A 10,772-nucleotide genomic window follows, 5' to 3' on the forward strand; every position below is an offset into this window, starting at 1 on the left:
GCTGGGTCACCCGGCTGCCTCCCGCCTCCATCCCCTGAGGCCGCGCCGAGGGGCGGGGGTCGCGCCCGCCCAGCGGAGCCGCGGGGTGCGGGGGGGCCGGCGGCGGCGCCGCCATGAAGCTGGAGGTGTTCTCGCAGCACTATGAGGACAAGCTGAGCGCCGGCAGCGACCAGGAAGGCAGCGGCTCGCTCTCCCCGGCTCCGGCGGAGAGCGAGCTGGGCTCGGACGGTGACTGCGCGGCCAACAGCCCGGGCGGCGGGGCCGGGGGGCCGGGGCATCCCCCGCCGCCGCCCCCCACGCCGCAGCCCCCGCCGCCGCCGCCCGCCGAGAGCGCCAAGGGGAAGCCCTACACGCGGCGCCCGAAACCGCCCTACTCCTACATCGCGCTCATCGCCATGGCCATCCGCGACTCGGCCGGCGGCCGCCTGACCCTGGCCGAGATCAATGACTACCTGATGAGCCGCTTCCCCTTCTTCCGCGGCGCCTACACCGGCTGGCGCAACTCGGTGCGCCACAACCTCTCCCTCAACGACTGCTTCGTCAAGGTGCTGCGCGACCCGGCGCGGCCCTGGGGCAAGGACAACTACTGGATGCTGAACCCCAGCAGCGAGTACACCTTCGCCGACGGCGTCTTCCGCCGCCGCCGCAAGCGCCTCAGCCGCGCCGCCCCGCCGCCGCAGCCCGCCCGCCCCGCCGCCGGCGTCCCGCCGCAAGTGCCGCAGGAGGCGGCCGGAGCGGGCGCCGCGTCCCCCGGCGCTTCCCCGCGGTGCTGCTGCGCCTCCTCGCCCTGTCACTGCGCGCCGGGAGCCAAGGACGCGGCGGCGGGGGGCGGCGGGGCGCGGCCGGCGGGCGGCGGCGCTGCCAAGTTCTCCAGCTCCTTCGCCATCGAGAGCCTCCTGCAGCGGCCGGCAGGACCCCGCGCCGCCCCGCAGCCGCCGCCGGCCCCGCACGGCCGCCTCCTGTGGCCGGCGCCGCCCGCGCCCCCGCACCTGCTGCCCGGCCCGTTCCCGCTGCTGCCCTACCCACCTGCCGCGCAGCCCCCGCCCGCCGCCGCCCTCTACGGCGGGGGCCTCCTGCAGCTCTGCGCCTACGGGCTGGGAGAGCCCTCGCCGCCGCCGCCGCCGCTGCTGCTGGGGGGCGGGCGGCCCGCGCTGGCCCCGGGGGAGGCGGCGCCGCTGGCGGAGCGGCCGCGGGCGCCGCTGTTCCACGGCGGGATGGCCAAGGGCGGGCGGGGGCCGCCGCCCGGCTCCCCGCTGTACGCGCCCCTCCGGCTGGCCGGGCCGCTGCCGCCGGCGGCGGGGGGCTCGGCCTCCTTCCAGCCGTACGCCGTGGAGACCCCGCTGGCTTAATGGAGCCCCCCTCCTCCCCTGCGAGGGACCTGCCCGGGGAGGCGTGGAGGGGGAAAGGAGGAGGCTCTGGATCCCGCACTTTAAACTCCAGAGGCGACCGCAGCCTCCAAGCAAAAGCCTCGGTGACTGTGCCTTAGTGAAATGACAGTGGGTTTAACTTAAGCCAAAAAAAAAAAAAAAAAAAAAAAAAAGAAGGAAAAAATAGGAAAAAAAAAATCAAACAACTGTCGGTTTGGACAAAGCCATGAGCCTCAAGTGCTTCTTACTGTTCGTTGAGACTACTTGACTTAAGCCAGTCCGTCGCCATCCCGTTTGTGTGTCCCTCTCTTGTCCCCACATCTCCCGCTCCCGAAGGCGGGGGCAGCAGGGCGGGGGTGCCCGCGGAGGGGCGCGGTGGCGGCCGCTGGGGATGCGCTGTGCGCTTGGGAGGGCGGGGAGCAGGGAGGGGGCCGGGAGCAGCAGCCAGAGAGTCGGGGAGGGGGCCGGGGTCTGCTGAGGAGCCGTAGGTCTGTACTGCAAAGCAATGCATCACTGTGCCAAAAGAAACCTTTTCTCCTGTCCGGCAACTGGCATTTCCTGGGAAGGGAGGATATTAAATTATTTATAAAAGTAGTGTTTTTAACACAAAGAGAGTGCAGCTTTTTTAATTAATTATTGGAGGGGGCGGGAGAGGGGAAAGGGCTCAAGGAAATGTCAGGCGTTATGTCCTGTACTGGCTGGCGTTCTACGTTTATGGCCAAGACCATTGCTACTGGAAAGAGAAGAGTAAATTTTTTTCGTATTTTATTTTTATGTTTGTATGTAATATATGTGCGTGTGCATTTTACTGACGCTCGGCCACCATGTTTTCCTTTCTCCTTTCCCCCGAATAAAAGCTGCCCCCTAAATAAAGGCGGTAATAAGGAGAAGAGCGTGCTGTCTGTGCTGGCGTGAGGGAGGGAAGCCTGTCGTGGGACAGCCTTGACCGAGAAGCTTGGCAGGCCCGCGGGGGCAGCAGGGCTGCCCGCCCCTTCATCCCCATCCCTGCCGGCGGGTAGAGGTGCCACCTATGGACCCGCCTTATTTTAGTCAGGGACATGAGAGGTTCTCCTCTTGGGCTGCCGCCAGGAATGAAAGTCCTCTGCAATTCCTCGAGTCAAATCAGAATTTCTCGCCGGGGCTCAGCCCTGCAGAAATGCTGGCGGAGAGATTTGCAGGCAAACCGCCTGACGTAGGGGCAGCCTGTGAAAATCCTGTACATCTGCCTTCTGCCTGCCTTTTTTTTTTTTTTTTCCCTTCCCCTCGGTCTTTTTGGTTTGGTTTGGTTTGGTTTGGTTTGGTTTGGTTTGGGGTTTTTTGTTTGTTTGGTTTTGGCGGGTTTTTTTTGTTATTTTTTCCACGAAGGACAGCAGGCGACATGTAATCCTGTTGTCATCTCTCGGTCCGAGGAAAACTCGCTTCAGGAAGGTCGCTGGCACTACCGGGCTCCGGTTACTTCTGGTGGAGACATCCCCGGTGGCACTTACAGCGGGCGAATCCTCAGCGGGTTGAAAGCTGGGGAGGATCTGTTGGTAATAAAAAGTTCGCACGCGTTGCCTTCTCCCGACGGGCGTTGTGTTAAGGCTGATTTGTGTTGTCAGAAGTGATCAGCAAAGCCTCAGAAAGGCTAAATCGGGAAAAGGAAAGGTTAGGGGGCTAGCCGCCTGTGCCGCTGAATTAAAATCAGCGTCGTCCCCGAACTCGAAGAGTTTATACAAATGCTGAAATGATCATTCGGGGCTCGTTTGTTTGGTTGCTTGTTTTAATTAATACTTTTAAAAGTATGAAAATCGGCGGGTTTTTTCCCCTTCAAGTCCTCTGCAAACACAGGTTACCTAAAAAGAAAACGATGTCAAGGAGAATTTTCAGTTACACCCATTTCGGACCTTGGAGTTTCTCTCCCACCTCTTTTTCCCTCAGCGCTGAGATTCAGCGGCTGTCTTCTACCCTACTCGCAAAAATTATTCCGAATAGCAAAGGTGTGTTGTGAAAGGAAGGCTTTAAACAGAACAATCTGCGGCCGAAAACACCGACTTGTTTCAATACAGCTCGAACAGATTTCACGGTGCGTTAAGCTCAGACCATAACATCCATCAGAACATTGTGAGAGATTAGTGACTAATGTATGAAGTAATCCAGCCCTTGAAGGAATTGGTTTTTATGTACACACGCGCACGCACACATACACACACACTGTTTCGACATCACTCTGCCTTCAAGGCTCTGAGCAAATATTAATCTACCCTTCCATAATCTGCTCTTTCCTCTGGCTTGTATTTTACCATCTCTTTTTATAGGAGTCCATATGACCTGTTAGCATGCAGCTCCTAGTATCTTTTGCTTTTGTCCATCTGTAGAGGTCATATTTCAGGGTGCATTAGAAGTACCTTGATGGAAAGCGGAATTTGTTGTTATAGCCACAAGTGTGTATTTTAATCGGATGCATTTAAGTGTGAATAGGGGTGAATTGTGTATAAACGTATGCTTAAACAGGATGACATAGAGCTTTTTACTTACGAAAAAAAAAAGAAAAAAAAAAGAAAAAAAAGAAAAAAAAAAAGAAAAAAAGAAAAAAAAAGGAGGAAAAAAAGCCCACAGAGTTCCATATATCCCTTGTTAACAAGTATTCTATTCTGTATTCATCTTCTACGAAACTCCATTTTCTGATATGTCGAGAAACGTATGTCAACAGCACAGTAACAGGGTCCTCGCGGTCGTTTCTTAGCCCTTGTTCGGATACCCTCAGACTCTCGAAATGGGGGTTTAAAGCGGTCCCCAGTGCGGGGCGATGGGAGCAGGGGGCGGGTATCGGCTGCTGTCCGGAGCCCGCTCGGCGGCGGGGCTGTGCGGCTTTCGGTAGGGAGGGTCTTCTCCGCCTCCTCCTGCTCGAGCATCATCCTCCTAAGAGGCGGCAAGAGACCAATTTCCCCCTGTTGACCTTTGGGCGGGAATTGTCCCATTCGCGCAACTTCTCAGAGCACGCCGGCTGATTTCTTCCGAGCGAACGAGAGCACCGGCAGGGAGAAGCCGCTGTGCCGATGCCGTGGCCCCGCTGTGCCCAGGGCAGCGGCACCGCAGCAGCCCCGCCGGGCGGGCGGGAGGGCGGAGCGGCCGCAGGGACCGGCCCGTAGCAGCCCCCGGCCCGCAGCCCCCCAGGGACCGGCCCGTAGCAGCCCCCGCAGCCCCCCAGGGACCGGCCCGTAGCAGCCCCCGGCCCGCAGCCGCCGCTCGGAGCGGAGCCGGCCGAGGGGCACGGCCGGCCCCGGTGCGCGGCCATAAATCCGAGCTGTCAGCCCTGACAGACGGCTGGTGAAACACAGCACCTGTCCAAACACTTCCCAGCAGCAGGTAATCAGAGACCCGACACTTTACATTTTTGTGTGGAACAAGCGCATTAACCGTTTCACAGACCTTCCCAAAACAGCGATGTTTGTGTGTCTGGGTACTTTGTCTTTTTTAACGTCTAATAAATCAGGGTGACAGAAGAGAGACAAAGCCTTTTGCCTTGTGATATTTGACACATCAGCAGCCAGCCAACACTTTGGCGCCATGGCCTTTTAGTCCTACCAGTGTCTGCATCACCCACAGCATGTTTGTTGCATGGCATGGGTGCGTTTGTGACGATACTTGAGGGATTTTTACACACTGCGCAGGCAAAAATCAGGTCAATAGCAAAGAAAGCCTGACAGGAACAGGGAGCAAAACAAGTCTGTCACCGTGTGAGAGGACCTGAAAATATCCCATGCTGTCTGCTCCAACTCCACTGCAGTTTCTTCCATGGAAGCACCAGCCCGAGCAGAAGCGCATGTGAATTGAGATTCAAACCAGGCTCTGGTTTTAAACACTTTTTTGAGGAAAGATTTAGCTTTCCAAATAAATATATTTTGTTCCTGAGACATTTCCCCCCTATAACTGATTCATTTCTTTCAGGCTTGAATGTTTAAATGTGCTTTAAAGCAGGGGGGAAAATCATACCTGACAATCAAAATATTTTCATCAAATATTTTGGGCAGCTTCTCCATATCCTGCCCCAACTATGGCAGATAGTGATTAAAATGGTTACCTGAATAATGTTAGTCCTAGCCACTTTCCTAAATATCTTCAGATTTTAGCCTGGTGAGCAGCAGAACTGCCTAAAGTTCTCCTGAATGGAATAAAACTAAATCAATGTAAAAGAGTGGTTTAAGCAGAATTTTGTGCATTTGAGGAGTTAATGACTGCCAAACAGTAAATCCTAGAAGAAATAAGCTTGCAAAAGTGATTTGTAGATAACAGCTTGCATGTTACATAGAGTCCATGCAGCAGTATAATGCAATAAAACTGTGCCTAGTCTCCTCTGTAGTGGAGGCAAAGTGTTTAACTCTTGTATCTCAGTGGAGGCATGCCAGCAGGACAGCCTTTTGGTTGTTATTTTCCCATCAGATTAATTAACCCAAATTTTCACCATTCAGATCTGATGAAGCCTGAAATTTGCTTTCAGCTTACCTTCCAAATCACCCATAAGATGGCATAAGTATCCCATCAGTATCCATAATGCTACTCAGGAAGGAATCCACTGAAATCAATTTTATTCAACAGCCAGCTCAGCACAGCAGTGCTAGCTACAAAACTCAGTTTAACACAGATCTTTAAAGAAGGCTTCTGAGGAAAAATGTGCTGCCCTTCATATCATACTAGATGCTAAAAAGACCGAAAGAAGTTGGATAGAATTTTTGTCTTGGGAATTAGCAGGGGTTTTTTTCCCCAAACCATTTTTCAAAATGGCGATTCTTAAGGGCTGGATGTTTCAGGAACAGAAGACCCTTAGAAAGAGAAATTCCACCCCAGAAAAGGCACATACAAAGGGCTCAGATTCACAGGGCCTTCATTTTTCACACCATGCCTTAAGAAGCCCAAGGTGAAACCTCCTACACAAGGGCAAGGAGAACAAGCACAGCCCTACACAGAAGGGTAGTGCTTCTAACCAAAGCCCACATCTTGCACAACTCTTCACTGGGCTGGGGGAGGCGTTTCATTTAATAACAGGCAAGAGAGTCAGTCCTTTTGTTGTGCCAGGTTTTTGTCTTTTAAGTCTGAAGTAGACAAAAACAAAGTTGAAATCCACCTCCAGCCAAATTCAAGGCACTAAGTTGTGATTTTGGCAAGAGTGCTTGTTGCAATTTTGCTGAGCACTACAGTAGCTCTTTAATGATGGGGTGAATACAGTTCCATCTTTTGTTTACATCCTGAAGAGGAAACATTTTCCTTTTGACTAAATTGTCTTCATTGACTCTCAGAAGCCTCAAAACCAGCCTCAGAGAAGACATCTATGGAGTGCAAACACCCTATCATAAAATCAGACAAATGGCTACAGAACACACAAGACCTCCTAAATATGCAAACGTATTAATGATCATTTTTCAGGTTATCTATTGACAGCTTCAGAAAGCTACTAATTCACATGGTCTCCAGCCCTGCTTAGGAGGTGAACATTGCTGTTGCCTTCAGGAAGTTATACCTCCATGCATCTGGATAGACTAGGCCTTTGTCCTCTATTCCAGGGCCAGAGGGGGAAGAGCATGAGGAAGGATTGAGAGAACACAGTCATTACACATTTGTGCTCTTGCACCATGCTATTGTTTTCTTTGTTATGACCTGTTTCAAAATGTCAGAGCTTTTTCAAGCAGCATGGCACACTAATAGCCTCCTCTGCTATGGGGAAAAGCAATGTTTTTGTGGGTTCTTTCCCCTCCTTAATTGCATAGAATATTCAAGATGGGGCAATACAACTCCAGTCCTCAGTACAAAGTCTTGAGCAGAGAATGCGGGACCCAGGACCACAAGGTAGAAAAAACATGTAAGAGGGGAAAAAACAAGAAAAATAGGCTGACACCCAGTTCTCCAAATTCCGCTGCAGTTGCTTCCTGATCATAACTATTCACAAAACACATGTTTATGTGCAGTATGTGTTCATAAATGTTTTAATAAGTATAATTTAGCTGGTTTAGGGTCCAATGGGTTTATTTTAGCTGTGTTTGAATTGCTGTTATTTTAAGTCATAATTTGGTACTGGAGTATAATTCCAAAAACATCCGTCAGTCAGCTAGTAACCCTTCACGTAAATAGTACACTTCTTGTTTATCCTTAATATTGCTAAAGTATTTTTAGTCCACTTTAGAGAAATAGTGTTAATGGATAACATACCTGAGTCAAATTGGGCCTAACTACAGGCACTCTGTAGGTCCTTGAAGTATCCCAGGATACTTTACTGGGAGGACTCTTCAATAAGACTGCTTCTATGAAATTCATTTTTTATTTGGTAGATCTTTAAGTTACCTGTCTTAAAGATCTCGGTGTTTCAGCAGAAACCTGGGACTCCATTTTCCTGGCCTATTACTTTATTCAGTAGCTGTTACAAACAGGCAGATGAACTTCAACATTCCAAGTAGAAGTTGTCAAACTTGAATTTTTGAAAAGACAATTTTCTGTTAAACCTCAGAGATTGCCTATGGTTCTTCTAACCAGACTTATGACACCAAATTGTCCATTTCAGTTTCTTCCACAGCATTTACTGTTTAAAATCACAGGATCTTACTACAGAAATAGCTTCACTAGATTTTCAATAAGAATGTATAAAAAATGTGGACATGAACATCTTCTGGAATTGCCCAGTTACTTTCCCTCCATTTCAGTTCCTTTCAGTCCATTTTTAATAACTTCTGAAGCAAGGCATTATTTAGTAGCTATGTTTGAAGCATCCTAAGCAATGAAGAGGAAACCCTACAAAGATATGGTTTTCTTTGTGACACTAGTTAAGCTGCATAACCAGGTGGCAGTAGATTTTTAGTATTATTCCTAAAACAAGAGTATAATGCAGCTCTCTTTCAGCATCAAGCAACTGCTGCTGCTCTGGGTACTTCACAGAGCCATCTTCAATGCAGTAGTAAGTGCTCAGTACTCATCCTCATACAGCACCAGAGTAATTCCCCTCACTTTGGCTTACACAAGCCTCAATTAGTTGTATGTTATCATCACATTCCCCATTAATCATTTAGCAGAACTCTACAGATGTACAGCAGCAACTTTCCCAATTCTTTCCTCGTAAGTCAGTCCAGGAAGCCCCCAAGTCATTTCTGTGTTTCTCTGAACTTCTCTGGATCATCTCTTTCTGACTAATTGTAAGAACATGGCAAAGGCATAGCTTTCTGTGTCACAATACCTGGAGTCATATCAGGCTCTTCCCATGCCCCACAGCTCCAGAAGAAGCAGGTTAAAAAAGGACAAAGAAGTTATAAATTATGTTCAAAGCAGCCAGGCTCACACATGACAACAGAGTACAGACTGCAGTTACTCAACCTTCTCAGCAATAATCATTTTAAAAAAAAACCACTTCAGTGTAACATTTCAACAACCTTGCCCAGTCAGAGAAACAGTCTTCCCCTTTCACTTTCCTCTGCTCACTTTTCTTGCTTGCTCTTATCCAAAGCTATCCTTAAGGAAAGAGAAACAATTTTGCCCTTGAATGTAGTCTACAAAACACTGGGCAGAAAATGACAGAACTTGCCATAGACTTTCCTCATACCTTAGCATCCTCTGCTAAGAGAGCTTTGCTCCAAGTCTCTAACAGACAGCATCTGTCCTTCCAGATCCTAAATTGGGACAATAAAGCATGTGAACTGTATTTTGTCTAGTCAGAGCTCCTAAACCAAAGCCCACTCATCCTGTAGCAATGTCACTGCTGAGACCTTGGCCAAAGCAAAATCACCGTATAGCACTGCTCATGCCATTTCCCAAGGAAATTGGGAAATTCTTGGGTCTTCCACAGCTAACAAGATAAAACACTTGTCAGAGCTCCCAGGGAGAACTCAGGTTAGAATTTTCCTGTTCACAGGTACTAGATACTGCTCCCCGTTTCTTTATTCCATACAAAGAAGATTGGTTTTATTCTTTGCTGGGAATAAATTTCCCTTATCCCATACTGTTACCAGTGGATGCAAGGGAGAATATCCTCTTTGCATTATTATTTCTAGCACCACAGATGAGAGGTTCTGAGCAGGTGACTTGACACAATCAACATATACTACCATCTTGTTGTTATAATATCTTCCTATCCACTACAAACAACTAGAACAAGGACTGTAAGATTACCCAAGCTTTAATTAATGTTTTCATCAGGAAAATTTATGTTAGACATCATTTTGTTTCTTGCCCAACTGAAACCTCAAGACCAAGAGATAGTCTGTATGAAAAGAAGTGAAAGGTGTAAATTTTCATAGCTTGATTTAAATGTTGGGGAATTGTGCTGGGGTTTCCTACAGGGTAGAGATGACTCAAACTAGCAAACAACTGAAGCAGCTAGAAGTCATTCAGGTCACCCACAGGTTTGTGAACACTGCAGTGTTGCCAAAGGCCTGTTAGTTGGAGGAGTAAATCTGTATAACAGAGAAGAGCATGGGATATAGTTCTAGGGCTATGTGCTAATTAGCCAAAGCTGTAGTTTACTGTCTTACTCTAAGATGCCATAAAAGCCTTTTTATTTGGGTCTAATTGCTAATTGCTGATACAGTATGGTATCAGCAAGTAGTAATTATTTTCACATTTATATGTATTACATTAAAAAAGCCTCTACAATAAAACATCTTAAAGCAAATAAATTTTAAAAATGGACCAGTGTACACCATTATTTTAGCACCTTTTAATTCAGTGCACATATCAGTGTAGTGAATTATTTAAATTAAAGGACCACACTTCTCTTCCTCTAGGATTGCTGCACCATCCAATATAACTAGTTGTTGTGGAAAGGAAACTGTCTTGTGGAGCTAAAAGCAAAATTGTTTTCAGGGTCCTGACTCAGTGGAAGTTAGGAGGTTTATTCCAAGTGAGAATAAAAACCTCTGGAAAAGAATGAATGTTTTAAATATTAAAGTCACAGTGTTATAGATGTGCATATACACGGGAGAAATAAAGTCTTTACCAGAATCCATTCTAATCCAAGGGACACTGCTGTGGAAAAGCACGGCTCTTGTGGACTTGCACACTCTGTCATAGTATCCTTAAGAAATGAGGTTTTGCAATTTCTGAGGAGTCACAGGCACCCAGACTTGAATCTAGCTCAGATAATAATCTGAGCCGTTGGACCCTTCCCTTTGGCACAGTTCTGCTCTTCCTTACCAGCACAAGCAGTCTGGCTTAGCAGGCTGGAGCCTACAGGTCTCTCAGATGTGATGAGGGCTGACAAAGCCATATCATCATATTCATTCTTATTTAATTGCTTGCAAAACAGGATTGAACACTGCTCGAGTTCAATTTATTTTGGTTGGCTGCTTTTGTAGGCACCATCCATCCATATCCCCTGACACAAAGCCAGCAAGTAACATCCTATGATCAGGGATTGTGCCAATAGCCTGGATCTATCAGCCCCCACTA

General features: G+C 48.6%; 1 protein-coding gene across 1 annotated transcript; it reads left to right on the forward strand.

Annotated features, from left to right (window-relative positions):
- Positions 1-95: 95 nt before the first annotated feature.
- On the forward strand, positions 96-1,757 carry FOXQ1 (forkhead box Q1). The gene has a single exon (XM_063161520.1). It carries the CDS (start codon positions 114-116, stop codon positions 1,347-1,349), a length of 1,236 nt encoding a protein of 411 aa, XP_063017590.1. The 5' UTR covers positions 96-113; the 3' UTR covers positions 1,350-1,757.
- The last annotated feature ends 9,015 nt before the right edge of the window (positions 1,758-10,772 follow it).

This window comes from Melospiza melodia, chromosome 1 (genome assembly GCF_035770615.1).
Source record: "Melospiza melodia melodia isolate bMelMel2 chromosome 1, bMelMel2.pri, whole genome shotgun sequence".
NCBI classification, from domain to species: domain Eukaryota; kingdom Metazoa; phylum Chordata; class Aves; order Passeriformes; family Passerellidae; genus Melospiza; species Melospiza melodia.